Source organism: Lepisma saccharinum, chromosome 3 (assembly GCF_977018435.1).
Source record: "Lepisma saccharinum chromosome 3, izLepSacc3.1, whole genome shotgun sequence".
Taxonomy (NCBI): domain Eukaryota; kingdom Metazoa; phylum Arthropoda; class Insecta; order Zygentoma; family Lepismatidae; genus Lepisma; species Lepisma saccharinum.
Window position 1 is genome coordinate 117,307,535 of NC_139231.1, and position 24,038 is coordinate 117,331,572.

The 24,038-nt window shown below is 33.9% G+C and overlaps 1 protein-coding gene across 4 annotated transcripts in view; it reads right to left on the minus strand.

Annotated features, from left to right (window-relative positions):
• Positions 1-567: 567 nt before the first annotated feature.
• LOC145985346 (phospholipid-transporting ATPase VD) overlaps positions 568-24,038 on the minus strand; it is a 203,236-nt gene continuing 179,765 nt past the window's right edge. Inside the window, exons 15-21 of one of the 4 annotated variants that reach the window (XM_083119251.1) lie at positions 23,282-23,405; positions 19,685-19,842; positions 17,526-17,630; positions 16,242-16,429; positions 15,019-15,101; positions 6,600-6,662; positions 568-4,939 (exon numbers count right to left, since the gene is read on the minus strand). In XM_083119251.1, coding sequence (XP_082975377.1) covers positions 6,637-6,662; positions 15,019-15,101; positions 16,242-16,429; positions 17,526-17,630; positions 19,685-19,842; positions 23,282-23,405 — 684 coding nt within the window. In that variant the 3' untranslated portion in view covers positions 568-4,939; positions 6,600-6,636. Of the gene's footprint in view, positions 4,940-6,599; positions 6,663-14,963; positions 15,102-16,241; positions 16,430-17,525; positions 17,631-19,684; positions 19,843-23,281; positions 23,406-24,038 lie in introns of all 4 variants that reach the window. The other 3 variants (XM_083119248.1, XM_083119250.1, XM_083119249.1) reach the window with 3 other exon arrangements.

The following is a 24,038-nucleotide window of genomic DNA, read 5'->3' on the forward strand; positions in this document are numbered from 1 at the left end:
TGAAGTGGTGCTAAGCACAGGGGAACACTTTACTTTTTTTTCTCCTTTTTACGAAGAAAATTTGTTCAACTTGATGTTGTCAACATATAGTGTGAACATTATAGTAGCATGTTATTTCACATTTCATGTTTTCGTCAAAATGAAATATGGATGCCTCTTCTGATGATTATCAGCAAGTTAACCAACATGCCTACATTGGCCAATAACAATGAAGTACAGTCCCATCCCTTGTGTGCATCACGGTGCCAGGGCACCATGAAATGTTCCAATATTTTCACTGAAATTATGTGATTGTTCCAAATTATGTGCTTATTTAGTAATTTTTACAAATAAAATGTTTCTGAATTTGAAATGTGTGTTTTACTTATAACTTAAAGGCAAGCAACCTAACCACACTAACTGAGCATTGCAAGTATTAGATAGGCCCACATTCTGACTTGGGCACCACGGAAAGATCTTGAAACACTAAGTGCGCCAGAAAACGAAAACGTTTGGGAACCTCTGATATATGTAATATGCAAAAATTTGTTACAGCTATTAGTGAAAATTAAAAAAAAACACTAAAAATACAGAAATCTCTTGTATTTATCATAAAATTTGTACATAAATACATTAACTTATTATAAAACATTTTAAATCACAAAGCATAATCATGGTACACCAGATTGTGATAACTGTCTTTGATGCGAAAGCTGTACATACATACAATCAGAGTGAACACTAAGTAATACCCCAAATATTTTTTTTATTTTGCTTCTGTCTCTTCAAAAAACACAAAAGAAAAAGAAAAAGCTATGGCACAGTCACACTATTATCTACAATTAACAATAAGAAGTAGTAGAAACTGTTACTAACAAACTTTTATTTAATGTACATACTACTTCAGTGACTGTGAAAAACTATATAGTGTTTTTTTTTCAATTACCCACAAGAATTGTCATGATAATGCATGTGTTGCAAACAAGAACAAACACCTTGCACTAAATACACGATGCCTTGCCACATAGAATAAAACTGCACATAATAAATTTCTTTTGAACTTATAAATGCAACATATACAAGTTTTATGGTTGTACATTTTAGTCTTAGAAATTGCTTTCACAATAATAAAAAAAACAAAAATATATATATTAAAACTTCAGAAATAAATTAAACATGAAATATATATATATTTAAATGATTCCTAAGTACATGAATTAATTATATCATTACTATACCACCTTGTAATTATGCATTTTGCTTTCTTATTTCACATGCACAAATATACATAAAGGAGACTGACTTAGCTTATCTATGGAGGGGAAAACATGCTATACATTTTGCAAAATGAGCAACCACTATGCTCACATTGACTCAAAAGATTTGCATTGCTGCTATCACATGGCAAATATTACTTCTTAACATTAAGTTACATCTTGCTTCCGTGAAAATCGTGACACTTTTATGCATGGAAGACACCATATATATATATATAAATATTTTAGTTACATCAAAATTAAATACTGTATCAATATTCACAACAAATGGTCTTTTACCCTGCATTTATATTTACGACATAGGGATATAAGACACTAAGAACAATAAATGTTCTATGGCACAGATTAAAGATTAGTTTTCCTTTAGATAGTATTATTGGGAGCCACCCTAGCTCCTCTTCAAGGCAATGTGTGATGAAAGTGGGGGACAAGAAAAATATCTATGATGCAATTCAGGGAATATAATACTCATTAAAATATCACAAGTACTGATCATTATCTCAACATTATCAGTAACTCTCTACATGATATGGATAAGTGTACACACACACACACACACATACAAAACGTATGCCCAGTTATCATATTGAAATTAGATCCTTCAAATTTTCTGCTGTGAAGTTTTGATGCAAGTGACGTTAGCGAGATGCATAAGGCCAAACCTCACTTGGTAGGAAATAAAAAACAAGAGATTTCAAATACCAGGATAAAATTTGAAAGTGATATCCACAACTGCAATGAACATGCAAAATATGGGTACTAATTGCCTGAGTTTAATCCTTAACTTGTACATGTATAAAAAATAAAATTTTCTCATCATTAAAATATTTGCTTTTTCATGACATTCCCCATACTTTTAAAACTGTTCTCAGTAACATATGCATGCAAAACATATAAATACTGAGACAAGTACAGCTTAATATCACTGCACACTATGGTACATTTCTCCCAAAAGTTTATATTTAATAATAAAAACGATTTACTTTGAATTTTTTCAAGTTTTCTTTGTAAAAGCCACAACCTGAACAACGTGTGGTTATCAATAGCGGAGGATACATTGTACAGTTTTCTGATCATCTATATTGATATTCCTGAGATATCACTTAATATAACTCGATACATAAGTAAATGCAGAAAATTACAAATATATAAATCTTGTTAAAGTTGCAGCACGTATTTAGCTGCATGTTAATATTGCATTCAGAAGAAATGGCTGTTGCAAAAAAATATGGGAATAAAATGTGAAAACAAAACTATTACATAATTTCAACTGAATTGGCAAAGAATGCACAAAACCCATTGGAATTTTAATTTAGTATGAAGATTTTTTTATTCATGAAGTAAATTAAGCCATATTCTAAAACAAGAATCTACATGGCAAACAGTCACAACAATTTCAATGACAAAAACAAAAGATACATGCAAATGCATTGTGTAAATATTGTAAATGTTTCAGCTTATTGCAATCTAGAACAACTATTGCCTTTCATGTGGAAAAAATCAATCATATCAACAACACAAATAACAAATCCCTTGTTTTTTCTTCTTTACATAGTTTTAAAATTATTTTTACCATTACACTAAACAACACAATATTAATTTTTCGTTCTCTATGCACAACCACAAATGTAACCACATTTTGTTTTTTAACATTTCGTGACTATAAATCATGCACTTAACAATAAAATAAATTTACTTTGGAGAAAGTGAAGACAGATATTCTAATTCAGTAATTTTATCAAATTACACAAAGTGTAGTGAACAATACACATGTAACCCCAACATTTTGGGGTTTTGAATGAATGCAGTCAAATGATCAGACAAAATTGTCTTTTTAAAAAACAAAACTGAATCCTCATGCTGCATTTCTTATAAAAGAAATACACAGCATTGAAAAATAAAAAATAAAAATGGATTGTGATATAATCGGAAATGTGAATTTTCTCTTTTAAGATGCTCCCTGTTTACAATACTGAAAATGGTCCCATATATAATCAACTTGAAGTGTTGAGCTTCTTTACATGTAAGAACAGCATTATTATATTGAAACTGTATACAAAAATATCACTATCTTTTGCTGAAGTTTCCATTTGAGAACAATCTCTCACACAATGAATATGATTAAATACATCATTCCTTCAGTTATGTTCAACCTACATGTAGTTTTCTCAGATATGTTGCATGGTATAGATGAAACTATAGAATTCTTTGTTTACATAGTCCAATCAATTTTTAAATGGAAACTGGTTTGCGGTTATAATTTTTTATTTAAAATGAGATACAAGAATTTACCTTCACACTTCTAGTGGATACAGTGGAACCTCAATTACACGTTGTTTTTTTTTTCAGGGGGGGGGCAGATCTTGCAAGATGAGAATCCTCAGATAATTTTACATCACATTGCTTTATTGGGACCAATATAGTTAATGTATGATGTGAGAAACTGTAAAAATACAGGAGCATAAAATCGGGGTTCAATTGTATAAACTTGTAAGCTAAAATGAAGATAAATTCACGCTTTCATTCTTAACACAAAATGGACATGCAGTTTGTTCCTTCAATTCAATTAATATTTGGTGTTATCCAAGCACCAGTAAAACTGAAATAATGAACAAATTAATAATATTGATAGCCTCATTACATCAATATTATGTTTCCGTACTTCTTACTGACAAGAAATCAAATTAAATTTTTTATTCAATAATATATTGCAAACCACCCCAATTTAATATTCACAAAAGTTTCCATAAACAAAATATAATTCCAATGATTTATATACATTTTTTAAAAAATGGTAAAAATGGATATACAAAATAATAGTAGTCAAAATGTTGAATCAGTTTGTAAAATACAATTAATGTATATGGTATATTATTTTCTTTATAAAGTTAACAATCTTGTTGAATTATTCCTACCCGATCTTTATGTAAATAATATTGTATGTTATGTAAATGCAAGTCTTCATGGAATGTTGATATACATGTAACTACTTCAAAATTAGTTATATTTTTCAGAGCCTCAATCAGGATTTTCAAATGAAGAAAAATGCAATGTTCTTGAACACATTTATGCAATTACTGTTTATGTTTTGCACACTTGTACAAAGCACCTGTGCAACTCTGACAAGACCATACCCAGGTTTTATTTATAAAACCTTAACGACACAGATTCTCTAGTGTAGCAACTGCTCTCACTCTTGTAAATCTACAAGTAAGTATATTCTTGAGTACATCTTTTTGTTTTGTCGCCCCTCAAAATTAATAAGTACTGAATTTGCACCACTTCTTGCTCTTACTATAAGGAGCTGGCTTTCCTACAACCAGTTGTTTAAAAAAATGCAATTATTGGAAAGAAAATTTGTTGATCAGAGCCTTCCAAAGTACTGGTCTCTATTGCAGCAACATTTGCTGCCCGGAGTGGAGGTATGGGGTTCTTTCTCCAATTTCAATATATTAATATTACTACATACTATCAGTTGATGTAGGCAAACCTGCTGCATTCACAATTCAGGAAAAATGTCCAGTCCCCCTCACAAAGCACAAAACAGCATCCTTCTGTCCCTGCACAAAATCACAGCCAACAAAGAAACATGGGTAATTTCGACCCACATGCAATGAAAATGCTGTCATCCTACAGCTGTTAACGTTGTGGGCTTTGGATCCTTCTGCCCATACTCTGAAGTTCTGAAAAAAAATAACAAAAACTATACTGTAAGTTAAAATGTTCACGTTAATAAAGCTTTACAAAATTTCACATCTTCATTAAAATAGTACAATATAATCAGCTTCTAATTCTTGCAACTGCTTAAGAATTGCTTTATCTTGCAAATCAAGGTTCCTCTATTCTGTGTAAACTGACTGCAAGTTTATAAACCTGCAAATAAATTTTTAATTGAGAGATAAATGTCTCAAATTTAGCATTAGCATTACAAGAAAGAATGTTTAACACAGAAAAAAAATCAGTTTTTAAAACAAAACAGGTTAATTATGATGTAGTGTTTTTACAACAGATAAATAGAGACAACATACACAATTATCATTAGTTTGTATTAAAATACGACGGACTGAGGATCCCAAACTGCCAAATGTTACATACAAACTGTTTAGGTGGAGTAACATCATTAGAATAATGGAGAGTTTCAGAAGTAGCAGTTTACAGTGCAAGCTGACAGCTCAGGATGTAATTATTACAATTTGGTTATTGAAGCAAGACAAGCTTGATTCCACAACTAAAACTGTGTCTCGTCTTTGCCTTTGTTTAAGATAATCGAAGCGAGCAGTAAAACACTTTATCAGAAATGTAATGTGATAACTTTTCACTAAGCAAGCTTTAGAAAGCACTACTACAACACACAACACCCTCATATGTGGGCCAGTAAAATATAAACTGGAATTTCGCTCTCTAACTTTATATTAGATGAAAATATTGCAAAAATAAAAATGGACCATTTTTCTGTATACTTTCCACTTACAATCAAGACACTTTTACCACCCGGTTGGTAATTTTTTTAATAGCTGCAGCATAGAAAGACTGTGGTTGTTGCCAAAGTCAATTGCACAAGAAGCGCTCCACCTCCTCATCGTTCTCGAAGCATTGACCAAACAAATTAAAATCGCAGGGTGGAAGATCAGGACTATAGGGAAGATATTCCAGCACAGTCTAGTGCATTTTTTGTATTTTCTCTTGAGTTAAAGAGGTGACATGAGGTCCTGCATTGTTGTGCAGAAGAATGACGCCATGGATGGGGATAGCCCTGATCTCTCACCCTGCAACTACCATTTGTTTGTATGGAGGCATACTATCAGTAACTGTAGAGTAACTTACCCTTCTCTGCTCCTTTCTTTATATGTTGAGATTGTACCACTATTCATTAAGATAATTTTATTTATACTTTGGTTAATTTACATCACTTTTCTAGGTTAATCATCAACAATGAAGATGAAAGGCAAAATGAAAAAAAATGAGCGAACACGACTTGAACCTAGGGCAACTATGTCGTAGCAATTTATGCTAACCACTCTGCCACGAAAACCACCACATTATTCATGACCATTTCTTGAGCAAGCAGTGAACAATATTCATGTCGCTACAGAAAAAGCTAAAGACATTTCCTCTTTATGGATTCAGAAACCAGTTTTGGTATAATCCCCAACAGACGGACCTTAAAAAAAATCTCTTTTGAATATCAGCCAATAAAATAACTTCATACAATACTCCTGATCACCATTACATATTATTTTTAAAATTTTGATCCATCAAGAATTATGACAGCCCTTGAGCATCTTATTTAATCAACTATGGTTAGTAGTATTTGTTACACATAATATTGCTAAATATCTCTACCTATAACCTCTTCGCAAAAGCTGACAGCTTTGGCCCTTTATGTGAAACTGTCTGCGGCCGGACCTGCGGAAATAACAAAATTGTTTATTCTCTGCCTAAAAGCAGCGAAAGTAATTTCCTCTGTCAAACACTAGACTGGGGTTAGAAGCTATGATGGCCACCACAGTGTACAGTGAGGGTAGGTGCACGATCAGGACAGCCACAACAGCACGGCTACAATTTCAGCTACATTCATGCTTTATTGGTTAAAGCATTTTTAAATTGCCTAGAGTCCACTAAACACAGACAGATGTATGAAGAGTGCGGAACCTTACAAAAATATTAGTCTCATTTACACAGGATATTAACAACAATCCTTTGAGGAAATATGTATTCCAAGCTTTGTTAACAGCATGACTACAGCTATTTCTTCATACTAATGTTATTCAACAAAATGCCTACCTGATCTGGAGAATACCTTTTCCAACTCTACAAGCTATTATTTAACTTAACATAAGCAGTTTGTTTGATCTTATGATACCATTCACTAGGAATGTATAGATGTGTCATTTTTAAAGATACAGATGAAATGCAGATATGAAAATTTACTGGTAACTGATAATTACGGACAGTGGCGGTGATGGTGAGTGGGTGCCAAAACTGGGGGGCAAGGACAGTTTACTATCTTGGTAGTATTAAGAGGCAATAGTGCGTTAGCAGAAAATGAAGGGGCAACCATCCCCCCACCCTCAAATTGCTGCCATGGATTAGGGAGAATGATTTTTCACAAATGCAATAGCACCGAAAGATGTTCATTGTTGGGGGGGAAAAATGTTGATGTATGTGATGTTGATGTATGTGCAGTGACAAGTTCTAAATGCACTTTTCAGTTTGGCCAAGATCAAGAATGTGTGGACACTACCTCCACATACTCTCCTCCTGCATACCTTCAGGGCATGGTGTAATGAGACAGGAAAATAGCTTGGCTGTATTATAATATTAATAATAATAATAATAATAATAATGTGCATGCAGCTTTGCACCTCCCACGAGTACATTCTTGTCTCTGTTTCGGGACGTACAGTGCCAGGGTTTCCCATCCGAGTTGTTTCTGTGAAAATGGATTGCGAGGCAGAGGAGAGGCAAATTTTGAACCCGATAAACAAGCTGAGCGACCAAGCAAACAAATAATCTCACATATATTGCTGAAAATTAATAATTGTTAAGCAAAATATTTCAGTGATTGCCATGCTGCCTGCGCTTGTAATGGGGTTACGGAAACAGCAGGCATGGTGGCACAAAACCACACAACATACATTTCATGAACAAAACTATGGCAATTATTACAAAAATACAAAACAATGATTCCAGATATATAGCCAAATGTTCAGTGGTGTGTAAAGTGAGAAAATAAAATATTGATGCTAAAAAAATTAATACATTAGTGGCCGCGGTGGTAACGCGTCTGACTACCATGCTAAAGGTCCCGGGTTCGATCCCCGGCCGGTTCAAATCCGGGAACTTTTCTAACGTTGGAAGCGGCCCCGGCGCCCACCCAGTGTCGAATAACATGGGTACCTAGGGGAAACCCTGGGGGGTAAAGGCGGTCAGGGGCGTGATGCTGATCACATCACCCCCACTCACGACCGGATCAAGAAAGTGTGGGGCGTTACCCCCACACCCCCTATACGCCTTCATGGCGTGGTGCTAAGCACAGAGGAAAAATTAATACATTATGATTATATGTTGGTGACGGAAACGCCATCCACCTGTGTAGTTACGTTTCAGAATTTAGCAGTGCTGCAGTGATAATGATTGCTGCATAAAACATGATCCTAGGCTCAGATTCCATCATGGGAGGGCTCTGCACTAGTGCATGATACACCATTACCCAATTAAAGAAAACATTGCACACAAAGTTTTGCTTTCAATTTTATATGAACATCAACAAAAGGTAACTTTTGAAAGAAAGTTACAGTATATTTATAAATATACTTCAGCAGTAAAATTATCAAGAACTTTACTGTTAACGTAGGGTTTTCAGATATTTCAGAAGAAAATATGGGACACTTATTTTTCAAGGCTACACAATGCACAATATGTCCTTCTTCTAATGGAACATGTTATACCTTGTTTTAAAGCTTGAATACTGATTATATCTTCTATGAAAAAATTATTGGAAGGGAACTTGAATTTATGGAGCTTTTCACACTAAATTACGTTACTTTTTAATTTTTAATGCAATTTTCTTTTAGTACCAATTTTCTTTTCAGCATTTTCAGTTGAAAAACAAAAATCTAGGAACACAAACCAAAGGAAACTGCAATAACCAGTCTCACTCGCGTTAGCATGGATAGCTAAAAGAATTATCTAATTTCCTTGAGGAGTTTCATTGTATGTGTAGAACACCAAGTCAGCAGAGTTTAGATTCTCTGCATTGCTTTTAAGAGTTTCCTATTATGGAATATGTACACCCGTAGCTTACCACAGTGGGTTAAACTTCTCCAGTATGGGTGAAAATAAAAAATAGTGGGGCCAGGTTGACTCAACAATTCCTATCATTGAAATATGGGACAAAAAGTTGTCCTGAAGACTATTGTTGGGACAACAGGAGGCCACCTTAACAAAAAATGGGACATCCCATATTTTACGGGACATCTGCAAACCCTATGTATTAACACATATTGGCTATTATACTAGTGATCAATTATAATCAGTATTATACATAATAGTATGAAAAGTACATAAATCTTACATATAAATAAAAAATGGCAGTAATGTCTCTCAACAAAACTGTTCATTAATATGTAATCTATGATTATTTATTTGTTGCATTAGCTACAGGCATGTGTAGTTTACACAGTCCACATTAGTAATTTCATGCAACATGCAAGAGAAGCAAGAACTTGGACGGAAAGCACATGCTAAGTACACATACACCTCTAAAATTATCTACTTCAATCGTAATGTAAGTGAAAATGCTTTATCCTGAATTAACACTTCATCACAAGCAAACACACAAAGAGATCCAATGCAAGCACAAGCACAAACTGACACACTCCAGCAACAAATTCCCCAGAAACTTCCAGATTCCTCCTCCATAGACAAATGTGCACCGCCATTATGCTTCGGGAGAAACCTCTATCCAGTTAACACTTACTGCTGCATGCATTTATCTTCACCTTGAAGTTACAATTTGTATTTTTATGAAAAAATGAAGCACACACAATCAACTTTTTCTATGAAAAACTTAAACTTATAAAACTGTACCAAAAATCAATTTTCATGGTACTTTCAAAAATTAATTGTTTGGCTAACTGTTGGCATTTCTTAGAATGAAAAAGTTATGATAAAAAAATTATAAATTTCCCCCTAAAATGAAAACACAAAAACAATAATATGCCCTTCAAGTTCTTAGAAAATTCTAATTAAAACATATGCAACAAAAATGTGTAATTTTAAGTTTTTACATTATTAATCTTTTTCTGTTGTTTCCAATGTATTACCTTCTATAACAGGTATATTTTGATCCTACTTGTACGTTTTTTTCCTACACCATTGCTTTTGGCCTTAATGTCATAAAAAAATTAACGAGGAAATATTTCAACTTAAATTACACATGCATGTAAACTACAAGTATTTAGGAAGTTGACACAGTAAATTAGTACTTAAGTGGTCAACTATAATAGGACTTATGTACACATGATGGGAGTGAGAGTTTGCTCTTTCATTTAATAATAAATCAAATTTGTCATTCAAAGTGAAAACTTAATTATAATTGAACTTGGAATACAAGTTTGGCTCGTTCAGTTAGCAAAGTAGATAAACAGATACATTACACGACAAAATTCCCTAATACATAAAACACATCTGAAATAATTCTTGAAGCTTTTGTGGTGGTGAATGAAGTATTCCCTCATGATTATCAACTGGGTCAGTTCCGGACATGCTTCGAAAATTTTAAAAGCTAATGTCATTCTCATCTTCAGGGATTTAAGTGAAGAGCTTGCGAAACCAGGTTTTATGTATATTGTGAGGCAGAGGAGCAAACTTAAAATAAATTTTGGGAGGCAAGATCGGCATAAACAATACTTTATATATGTAAATATACATAAAATGTCCTTTTACTTGAATTTTGAGCGGAAGAGTTCATCATATGTGGCAGGCCAATTGGGAGTTGTCTCCCCCACGTCTGTGCTCTCGGCCACCTCCACCTATCACTTGCCAGGCTGGGTCCCTGTGAATGTTTTGTTTTTCCAAATGCTTCTTCGATGATGCAGTCACACCAACTGGATGAAAATTCTTTGCAAAATTGTTTGATGATCCTCCCGGTTTGTCCAACGTAGGTTTTACTGCAGGTGTATATCACACAGTAAAACCTGAGTGTCTTCAGTTCTAGATCATTCTTTGGGTTTCATAGTCAGATTCTGATTTTCCACAGCAATTTGTGAATAGTCTTGATGTTGTGCTTTGAAAGAATGCAGCTGATATTTCCAGTGCATGGTATGATAGCTATCTTCCCTACAGACACGCCAGACAACCAAGAGAAGAAGATAGCCATCATTCCATACACGGAAACCTACCTCCAATCATCAGCAGTATTTTTTCTAAGCACAACAGCTAGACTGAAGAAATTCTTTCAGGATATCAGCCAGGTTAGATCCGCACATACACATCTCTAGACTTCAATCCTTGAAGCTGAGAGTGATGTTTGCTCTTGGAAGCTTGATAGCAATCTGGAACTGATCTGGTTGTAATACCAAGAAAATCTCTTGATCATTTGCCACCAGGGAAACTACAAGAATTATTTAACATCGAGATCATTCACAAATCACTGCCAAAAATCAGAAGCTGATGATGAAACCAAAAAAATGATCAGAGAATTCTGACACCTGCAGTAAAGTCTACATCAGACAAACTAGAAAAACAATCAAACACCATTGCAAAGAACATGCCAGCTGCATCAAGAATTCTCATCCAGAAATATATGGGTTAGCAGAACATTCCATCAATAAGGGCCGTAGAATTGAGTTTACAGCAAATAAGATCATCAGTAAGTCATCCAATTACTGAGACTGCATAATCAAAGAAGCAATAGCCATCCACAGGAAAAAGCAAATCCTTCAGGGACTCGATCTGGACCCAAGCTGACTGGCGACAGTCAACCAAGAGCATGGATGTAGGAGAGATGACTCCCGATTGTCCTGCCACATATGCCAGACTCCTCCCACACCAGATACATAAAAACTAGTTTCACATACATCTCTGTACTTCAATCTCTGAAGATATTAGCTCTAGAAGCACAACTGGAACTAACATAGCTGATATCCTGAGAGAATCTCTTCATTATTCTCCACCACATATAAAAAAAACAACAAAAACTTCAAGAATTATTTAGGATGTTATATGTATTAGGCATATTGGTTTATTAGTAACATGGATAATTTTACCACACTGATGTATCTATAAATAGTTTGTACTTTTGTGCAAGGTCTGATTTTGAAACATAAATGCTTAAATATGAAATCTTCTTTTCAAAGACCAAACCAGTTGCAGTTACACTAATTAAGGATGTTTTCCAAAGAAATATTTACAATTTTATATCAGGTACGTAGAACATCAGCATCGGTAAATGTCAATATTTATATTGAACTTATTCTTTAATTAGTACATAAAATAATAATAATGATGATGAAATAAACCACATGGTACTCATTTCTATGTACACAATCATGTGGATATTATTTTCCTTGAATGCAACATGGCTGTTTTATTTACCACACCACTTCTACTTAAACAGTGCATAAATTCATAGCATTGTTGTTAAATAGCACACACCCAAAATATAGACAAGCACATAAAATCAACTATGTTCTGGAGATATAAATTTCTACGGGTCTTAGATTTCTTATTGATGTGCTAATTAATTGTGTGCATATTTACAGTGCATTACATGTAATGACAAAAGTGTTATGAGTGCAGAAAAAGGTAGACTTTTTAAGGGAATGAGGTACAGTTTTGCATAAGGTTCATTCTGTCAAAATGGACACAAACATTGGAAAAAAAAGGAGAGAGAATCAAGTTCTAATTATGAATTTCTCCTTGTGTTAATTAATTAAGTTAATTATTAAGCTGGAGAAAGCCTATTGAAAATATCATTAATAAATATGTTCCACCTCCCATGTATTTCTTACAGATAATGTAAAAAAATTGCTCTTCAACTGCAAGTTTTCACTAACCAGAACAATGTTTTGCCATTCATTGTCACTTCTTGAACCTTTCTTCCTCTATCCACGTGTTTTGCACAGGTTGTGTTACGTAAAATTTTAAGTAATTTTAAAAAATTTAAAAAATCCGTAAGAGCCCATGTAAAAATCCAATCAGCAGGCTGCATAGATCACCCTCTCGCTTAGCTCCTCGAGGTTCATGAACGAAACTGTATCTCTCGTGCTTAATACTTCTGCTTTACCTTGGCATATCTTGTCATGTGATTCTGATGAATAATTTTTCTCTTTAATCTGAGCCAAGTAATTTCCACTAAATTACACGAGACAGACTTCAAAACCACAAAGAATGTAGCTCATACATTTATACCTTCAGGAAATGAAAAAGAAAAAAAAAAATATTTATCTTATTCATTCCCCGAAAAATATTGCATTCTGTCCATTCATGAAGCCATTTATGTAAGAAAATATATAAACAAAATAACAAAAGCTGCTATCTAATAACAACAATATCTTGCAAAACATTATGATAGTTTTACTAAATGCAGGAACAAGAATCTGAATTTAGAATGCAGCTCCCAGTTTAGTTCTTAAAAAAAAATGTCAGTAACATTCTCTCAGCATATGCACCCCAGTAATTTAGTTTGCATTTTCTGATCTTACATTTTACTTTTTGTATAAATTCCATTCACTGTATAGTACACATTTCGTCTGTCTTTTCCTCGCTTTCTTTTGTTCATAATTTTTCATGAGAGAAATTCAGTTTTTAGTAAAATTTCTATGTCACTAAGTATTATCCTGTGGAAAGGATAGCATGTATTAGTATACTGAAATGAAGTACTAACTTATCCACGAAACTGGTTTTTAAGAAGTTATATGATTTTCAACAGCCACAGCCATTATCGCCTAGGGAATTATTGGCTATAAAAATTAACAAAATTTCATAAAAACCAGTTTCGCAGGTAAGTGAATAGTTCATTTCAGTATTATAATTTGCTAGTACAGTGGAACCTCGATTTTACGTTTTTCAGGGAACCAAGGTGGAAAAACTTAAAATAAGGGAAAATGTAAAATCGAGGTAATTTTTATAGCATTTTGCTCCGCTGGGACCATGCAGATTAAATGTATAATGCGGGAAAATGTAAAACCTGGGAACGTAAAATTGGAGTTCCACTGTACGTCTTTCTTTCCCTGAAACATGATAGCATGTACAATATACGTGCTTCACAACCGAAACTTGTTTAGTATACTTTCCTCAAAAACTGATCAAGTTACATTAATTAATTTTTTCGGACTTCATAAACTAAAAATTATGACATGTCATCTAATACTAAAATTAATTTTTTGAATGGACCAAATATAAAATATTAATAGATACCAAAAATCTATCAATCTGATGTAAGGTGCTTAACATTTCATGAATAATTTGACTGGTTAATTCATGAGCATAACCTTAGATAAAAGAAAGTGCATGTTTACCAATTAACTGTGCAAAACCAACAGACGGTTGGTGGTTTAGTCAGTAGGGCATCTGACTGCCAATTGGGAGATCCAGGTTTGATTAAATTCCTGGGGTCGGCAATTTATAGTCAGAATTTTCCCAGCCATGCCTCTGCATAACAGCAGCTCTGAGGTTCACCCAGCCTCAAATAAATGGGTACTTGGAGGGTAAAGGTAGCGGGAGCATGGTGCCGCTCATATCAACTCCAAAAAATGGCCGAGATCGAGAATGTATGCCTTCAAGACACAGTGTAATGTGCATGGGAAACTTTAAAAAAAAAACATGAACAATTCACGTTCTTCAAGGAATATTTGCAGCTTCGTATCAGATTGATATAATATCAGTATAGGCAAACTTCATACCATACTTTATCTGTTGCAATTTCACATCAGTTCTTATATAAAATCTAAACAAACTACACGTACTATAATAACAATTTTTATCAAGCAACATTACTTCAATGAGTTGCAAGCACCTATTTGGCTCTGTATAACTTTACAACTGCATTCAAAATATTGTAAAAAGCACAAAAGAAGCCAAGCAAAGAAAATTGTGTGTGTTTCAAACTACAGCACTCGTAAATAAAGCTAAAGCAGCAGTTCAAAATCATGCAGATTCCAAAATGTGACAATCTGGATAGAGATTCAAAGCTAGACGCACCTGAATATGGAGGAACTGGATGTACTTCGAGACCACGACACAAGGAAGTCCTCACCTCCTGTTGCTATTTTCTGCTCCAACAGAGCTTGTGTGACCTCCGACGGGTACATACATGTCTGGACAGCCCGCAGCACAAACCTACAATGTAGAAAATATATTTGGAACACGTGAGTGGGAGTAAGTAGATACAGTAGAATCCAGAGTTTATGTTTCTGGGGTTTACACTTCCCTGCTTTACACAATAGAATTTCATGGTCCCAATGGATCAAAATGTAATAAAATTTTCCTGAATTTTAAGTTGTTTCTTTTCCCCTTCAATCCCTTGTAAAATAATATTGATGTTCCATTGTGTATATATATATATAAATGAGAAACGACAAAATTACTTAATGAAAAACATTTTGTAGAATATGGGGATAGTGCATAATAATGAGTAAATAAATTGTTTATTTTCTAGTTGATCATTTTGACAACACACAGTGTAAGGTATACATTTCAACAAAATATATTCTTGCAAAAGGCTGCTTAGATGTCCAGTAAAATTTCTTGTAAAATTTATGGACCCACAATGTAAATATTTTCAAGATTTATGAGAATGCCCAAAATTTTCATAACTATGAAATCATTAAGTACAGTTGAATCCCAATTTAACATTCCCAGATTTTACATTTTCCCACATTATATATTCAATCTTGATGGTCCCAACATAGCAAAATGTTATAAAATGTTCCTCGACTTTACATTTTCCACATTTTAAGTTTTTCCGGCTCGGTTCGCTGAAAAACGTAAAATCGAGGTTCCACTGGAAATAAGTAATCAATACACTGCAACAAGAATCACCATTATAATCCCCCAGAAATCTTTCCACTTTGAAACAATGCCAAATAAAATTAAAACACAATTTGCAAAGTTTAATAAGGATGACAGTGTGCACTATTATACTAACAAAATTAATTCATACTTATCAAAGATATTATGGATGTAGAATGGGATGCATAAGTATTACCAAGCAAATTGCCCATCACCATGTTTATTCCCATTGCTTTCCACAATGACAGCTTCAAGAATTGAAACAAAACGCCAAACAATCTACTGAGAACCTCTGCCAATACATTATTTGAAAACACAGTCACAGCAAAACTTGTGCATCCCGCTGTACAGTAATTCCATCATTATCAAACAATTGTGCTGGGTTTCAATAATACATAGTTCGTGTACATATACATACACCCATACATTAAAATAAGAGTGCAAAGGATAAATCCAATATTTACTCACCTTGGAAGTAGAGCTAAAACTGATGAAAGTGCAACAACAAGCCAATACACTGGATTGCCCATTGTCCTTTGTATCACCCAGTAGTTGCTCGGTAGGCCAAAACATGATAAACAAACAGTATTGTACACCAAGGAGAAGATGTAGAACACAATTATCGATAACATGATGGATGCAAAATGGATGATTGTCTGTAATGAAAAACAAAATGCAATATATTCAGGTTACATTAATTTACAATGTACACTACTTTGTATTTCAGGTGCACCCACTACAACACTAAGGAACTGATTTCCATATATTGGTATTGCTATTGTAAAATTATCACTTTGATCAGGTACACTGGTTTATATCTTTTCTAGATTCAAATTACCCAACTGAGTACAAAAAATTACAACTTTCACTTTTCCAGAATTCAAATATACTGGGACTTGTGCAATACTCACAATTTTTATTAAAGCACTGCATGTCAAAAACTGTTTAAATAACTGTCTATGTTTAAATAACATCTACTTTAATAAGTAGCTGAAGTCCAGTTTAGGCATGTACAGTCATGGACACTTCTGAGTTGTAACAATTCCACAGAAAGTTAATGAGAAGTGTCCGTGGCTGTACTTACTTGTTTTACTTAAGCTTTCACCACATCATGTGGCATCTTCGGGAGTTAAGACAAGAATAGACAAAGTTTACAACATGGTTGTCGGTCGATAGAATGAAAGAATATTTTCATCGCCGGGAAAACTTCAAGACTTACTTCATGTGAACGTAAGTTGGGTTAAAAAAGATTGAATAAATGGTAAAAACACAATGCAGTGTGCCCTGTCACTGCTCCACTTGAAGCCTTGCTCAAACAAGATGACATACTGGTATTTTTGCATTCTAATCAACTGGGTTTCATAATCCAACTTCTGATTGAACCATGATTTCCAAATAGAGGCAATCAAAAATAAAAATAAGCAGAAAGTCAAGACATATTTAGCATTCTTCAAAGGAATTCTCTATATACACTCACCTCCATAGTGGAGTGGTTAGTACAGCACACTATGATGCCAGAGTTCCACGGTTAGAATCCCAGCCTGGGCATTGGTATTCTTTGCGAGTATCCCTTCATCAATTCCATTATTCATCCTCATTGTCGTAATTAGCCAAAAGTGGCAGAAAAGAGATGTAAAATAACCTAATTCAATCAATCAATTCTCTATATACTTTAACATCAAGCATCTTCAATAAAATTCTAATCATATTTTATAGATACAGAAGCATGTAATTAAGAAAAAAAGAACTTACCCATGACCTAGTTTCAATAGCAACATGCAGCAACATCACAAACATACATGAGGTAGTAACTGTTGTGCCAAACTCCCAGATTCCAACATCACTCCCGTGGTAGGCCTGAAACAGAAAGGAACCACCACTTTATATGAATATTTCATAAGTATTCCTGTTTATTAAAGACATCTAAAAAAGAATGCTAATCTGATATAAATAGTAAGCATTTCATAGAGAATTAGAGAATCTGTATCATATTACAAAAACAGAATTATGCTGTCAATTACAGACTACTTATACCAATACAGTGGAATCCAATTTTTATGTTCCCAGATTTTTCATTTTCCTGCACTATACATTCAATCTTGATGGTCCCAACATAGCAAAATGTTATAAAATTCTCCTCGATTGTACATTTTCGCGGATTTAAAATTTTTCAGCTTTGTCCCTGAAAAATGTAAATGAGGTTCCACTGAAAACACATGCTGATCGGCACTGATAAAGTACTGATTAATTTATTGAATCTTACTTTTACACTTTTAAATGACTCGAAGCATTTCTTTGAATGCTAAATGTTGTTTGAGATTAGCAAATACAACCAAGAAGTAAATTTACAACACGATGATAATTTAATTTTTCTACTAATATCATGTCCTTGAATTAAAGGATCTGTGGTACAAATAGTCCATTGAGAGACAAGGTCTTTTCTTTGGGCAAGTCATGGTCAGCGCATCATACCTAATCACTGCTGTTTTCTGGATTTTGAGACTGGAATAGCAGACAAGCATTAATGCTCAATGGAAAGGTTACATTCAGGTGAATTGATTTCTTATGACATTTACAGGCAACTCAGAACATGAGTGCACTCAGTACTTCTACTGAAAGTTCTGGGTTTGAGCCCAGACCAGGAAATGGGGTTATTCATCTATTTCACATATATTCATTATTCTTCCTCATCTCTGCTTTGACCCTAAAAGGGTAAAAACACAACACTAATCAACAAAAATACAAATACTATATTTATGCTTGTAGTAGATAATAGCTTCCACACAGATAAAATGTTTATCACTCTTGCCTTTGGTGCAAGTGGCACCAGGTTCAATCCCTGGTGAGCACTCCAAAAATTCTGGTGGTGACTCAGCATATGATCACATACTCAGAAGACTATAGTAACGGACTCCGTTCATAAAGGCCAGAAAATAGCAGCAATTGGGCCTTGATTCACTGACAATACATCCAATGAAAAGCTGATTGGTTGAACCTGGCCCTCAAAGGCCTGTTCACCACTGAGTTTAGTTGACAGCAGACACACATAACTGTGTTGAATAAAATTTTCCATGCAAAAACGGACTAAACTTTATTTAAAGTAGTTAATTTTCTTCTTCGTATCTGAAAAAGATTGGTTGACAAATGAACTCAAAATTTAGTGTTTTAAGCTGGCTTTAGACAAAAGCATTTCCTTTAAAATTTTTGCTAGCATAAATGCTTCCAAAAATCCTATAGGAGATAGTACTTTACACGAAAGCATTTCATGGAACTGTTGCACAATAGGCACATTGAGTTACACTGTATATGGCGAATGCTCAGTGTTTACAATTGAAAAAACTAAAATATTCTTCCATACGTGTACAGTAAATGTTGTAAAGTATATATTTAATAAGCACCATGCTTGTCTACGTAAAACCATTTAATACGAAGAGTAATTCCTCTCGGTTGAATAATTATTGTGTTTTAAAAATGTGAAGTGATACGTAGTTTACATCTTATGCGGCCGCCATTACAACTGCGCTCGTGACCTATAGGTCGCTTCTGATTGGTTATGCTACGGAAATAGGACGGATCCTATCCTTGAGAAATGCCATGAAATATGACATGGCATCTGAAATGCCATAACATTTCTAACTTTACACGGTAGCTTTTTGGTCATGGCATAAATGTTAAGAAAAATGGTAAGGAAAATGCTTTTGTCTAAAGCGCGTCTAAGAGTTTACTTCACATCTTACACTCAATTCTGCATCACTTCATCACAAAATAAACAGTACTTTGAAAAAAAACAAAAAAAAAAACTAAATATGCAGGTAGCATAGCTATTAACATTACTTGAGCAAACTTATAGCACCAAATTTCTTGCAGTACAGTAATGGATACAAAAATGCAAGTCAAGACATCTGACTTACCGCTTCAGCTACAAAATATAAAACCACACTTTGGTATAAGGAATCAGCCATCGTTGCCCAAAACGAGTGTGGCTGATATACTAGGCCAAGTCTACTTTGCCGATACAGAGTAGGCCTTGCTAACAAGAGTTCCTCAGGTGCAAACTGGTCGTATACTCCTGCAACAAAAAATACAAAGTTGCACTTCAAAATAAATCCAACAATACAGTTAACGTTATACATTTTCAGGGGAGTGTGATTATAAAGACTTAAAACTGCAGTAGCATGAAGTGTAGGGAAATAGTGAAATGATTTTCCTTGGGACCAGAATAGGATATGAAACATTAGGGTTCTATTGTTAAGTCCCTATTCTATGCTGTGGAATGGCCTACATCATCTACAAATATAAAAACTATTAGTATCAGGATCTAATAAAAAATCCTAGTAGGGCATTGACAATTTCAGAGCATGGGTTAAGTATTCTTTAAAAAATGCAGTTTGTTCCAACTTAATTTATTTAGTCATAATTGGGAAAAGAGACGCGGTAGTATATAAATATGGAGAAATTAGTACTCACTTTATCCGCGAAACTGTTTTTCCTTCTTTGTTCTATTACTTTCAGTGGCCACTGCCCCCATCCTCGTTGGAACTTGCTGTACTGTTGCTTGGCGTGAGTCTTTTGTTTGTAGTTCCCCGGTCGCCGCTAGGTGCGCTGTTGTTAACTGTACGTCTGTGCCCATGTCGTCTGCTACTACTGTTGTAGTAGGGGAATCCAGGTGTGGTGTGCCTGTCCGCTATCGATGTTCAGCTCGTGCGGGAAGTGGATTATGGCATGAGTTTCCTTGATTTTGGTGTCTACGAGTGTGTGGGCGGTGTGTTTGACTTGTACCTTTTGAATTTTATGGCTATGGTATTTGATGTGTTTGGCAAGACCAGTAGTGGATTGGGCTTTTTTTACATCCGTTAGGTGCTGTTGGATTCTTTCATTGACAGCAGACGACACGTGTGCAGACATACAGTTAACAACAGCGCACCTAGCGGCGACCGGAGAACTACAAACAAAATACACACGCCAAGCAACAGTACAGCAAGTTCCAACGAGGATGGTGTCAGTGGCCACTGAAATTAATAGAACAAAGAAGAAAAAACAGTTTTGCGGATAAAGTGAGTAGTAGCTTTTCCATATTTATTAATTTATTTAGTACATAAACTCTTAAAATAAGTAATACTCATGGAACATATGCTGTATTCCTCTGCATCAGGTTTACTGAATGAACTAAAAATAATTTGCACAAATATTCCCTAAAGATCTTTCTATCTTTACGTAACAACAATGACCTTCAGAATAAGATATAGTTAGAGCTGAACCGATGCTGATGTTCCAGTATCGGCCAATATCATTGGTATCGGTATCGGAAAGTATTGGTTTGAATTTATTTACTGATACAAGCCGATACTTTCCTGGCATTTTGATCTTTCATGGACTCCGCAAAAATGTCACGAGACACTTTCGCAGAGTCTAATTATCCAGGAAATTATGCAAAATTCAAACTTTATTTTCATTTTGCACGAATTTTGCACACAAAACTCTATTTTGTGATTTGATTACATAACATCTATTTTAATATCCATATGTAATTCTTGAATATTGAATGAATGCATACAATTGTAGAATATTTGTATACCGATATTGATAAATATTTTGAACAAATTTTAATTACTGAAATATTCAAGTATCAGTATCGGTGGGAATCGATAAGAGTATGGGTATAAATTTTGGTATCGGTTCAGCCCTAGATATAGTAAAATAGTTTTACATATATTTACATGATTGAAAAGAAATGCCTCCAAGTTTATAACTCAGCAATACATGACTGCACCGAGCCATTTTTGAAATCATTGCCTCACAGCATGTCCATGATTTGCTTGAACGAATCTCCATTTGCTGGTTTGAACATGTTAACTTTTTTTGGCCCAACAATGCACACTACCCAGATCAATACAGTGATCATCACTGGAAAATTTAATTTAGCACATTGCTTAAACCATACCCCTTTTTGTGCATCTATCAATGAATTATAAAGTTGGAGAAATTACTTTTCAGTCATCTTTTAGTCTTAGGGTTAGCAGATCAAGTTTGTTTCCAAGTCAAAATGTACAACACAATAATCATGGTAAATAATATATATTACTAGGAAATGTTGGCAAATAATGTGCTGTTAAGTACAAAATTCTCAAACGTATAGGGGCATTGCACGAAAAGTAGGCATATTCCATATAAATAACCAAATGAATTAATCTGGAAAATTATTAGTGTTTTAAATTGCATTAAGGTTTAAATGTTTGTGAATGCATACAATTTGCATATTTCTCGAACAAAAATTATGAGCATCTGTTGCTTATATGCTTCACAGACAAATGAAGTCAAATTTCACTACATTTTTTAAAGCATCACACAGTAACACATTTTTGTTAGGCTATGTCATCATACTAAAGTTTTCTTATTTTTGCATTTGTTAGCGTACACCACAAAGTACTCATAATTCTATGAAATCACTTCATCATGAATATTTTAATTCTTACATTTTGTGTGTGAAATGTCACACACATAATACTAGAATGCCCCTGTAATAAGTGACACTACATCATGTGTTTTCAGACATCCATCTCTGAGGAGCCAAGTTTTTTTCAAGCATTTTCTCAATTTTGCTTCTCCAGCTGCAAGACATATTTTCTTACCACAAATGATGTAATTCTCAAACAGGGTTTTTGCAAAACCAAATTTCCTGACTTTCTCCAGGCACTTTTAAATAACTTTCCAGACCACTCAAAAATGATTCAACACACTAACAAATAAGTGTTATGTCTTCAACTTTGCATGTTTTTGAAATGAACCAACTTTATTCAAAACTGCTGAAAAATAAATGACAAAAAGTAAAATAATATTTTTGTGAAATATTTCGCTCAAAAAAAAATATATATAAAATAAGTTTTCAGTAGAGCTGAGCCAATAACCATGCTGATGTATCGGTATCAGCCAATGTATCGGTTCGAATTCATCTACCGATACCAGCAGATACTTTTATGGCATATTGGTCTTCCATGGGGTCTGCAAAAATGCCATGCGACACTTTCGTGAAGTCTAATTATCCTGGAAATTATGCAAAATTCAAACTTTATTTTTATTTTGCACCAACATTGCATAACAAAATGTATTTTGTGATTACATAACATCTATTTTAATATTCTGATGTAATTCTTGAATATTCTGAAGCAAATTTATTGGTAAATTGATGCATGTAATTGGAAAAGAATATTTACACACAAATATTGGTTAATATTTTGAACCAATTTTAATTATTGCAATTTTCGAGTATCGGTATCGGCTCAGCCGTAGTTTCAGTTTTTAATCCTGGAGAGTAAATGAAGCATTTAATTTTCATGATTTCCAGGTCAATCAGAACTTTGTCAAAATGTAGGGCATTGACATCTTTCTTTTCGAATTCCCCCTGGATGCTAGACACAAGACTAAAATAATTCTCCACTTTAATACAATCAGTACATTTTCCATGGCAACTAATTGAAAACAATGTTTTCTGTAATATACTGCATACGTACCTATTGCAATAGGTGGAAGAGAGGTGAAGAGTAAGTTGTAAAGCATCAAATACATTTGGTCTATCATAACAGAACCTGAGAATCCACAATATAGTTGATACCACAAAATGAGAAACACAAAAGTCTGAAATGAAAAAAGAAAACATTGTGTAAGTAAATGAATCAAATTAACTGATACAAGAACCTGTCTTACTTATTGTGCTGGAAAATACATTATTGTTCACTATGTATTTGTAGAAAAACATACTGATTATTTTGTAAAAGGTAATGATTGATTCATAAACTTCTCATTTACACCTTCAGACTCCTTGGAGTTAGAAAAAAAATTGCATTGTAGACTGCAAAGTTTGTTTAATCAGTTCTAAGAATTAAGGAAAACTTACAAGTATGTATTAAAAATTTATAATTATTCTGAACTCCTTTGAATTATTACAATTTTGAAGTATTGGTACTGATGGGAATCAGTAAGCACATCGACACTAGTATCAGTATCGGTTCAAAGTGATATCAGCCCAGCTCCAATGCCATTACTTTAAGACTAAACCAAAGTGAAATTTTTGCTCATACTGATGAAATACCAATGTAAAATATAATAATCTGGAATTTTTACTTAATTACAGGCTATTTTTCGATTTTTTTTATAATAACAGAGTGCACTGGTGATCCAACATAAAATGCAAGACTTCAAGAGTTCATTCACTACCTTGTTTAATAAATTTGACCATGACGTTTCAGAATGACAGTCTGAATATTTAGA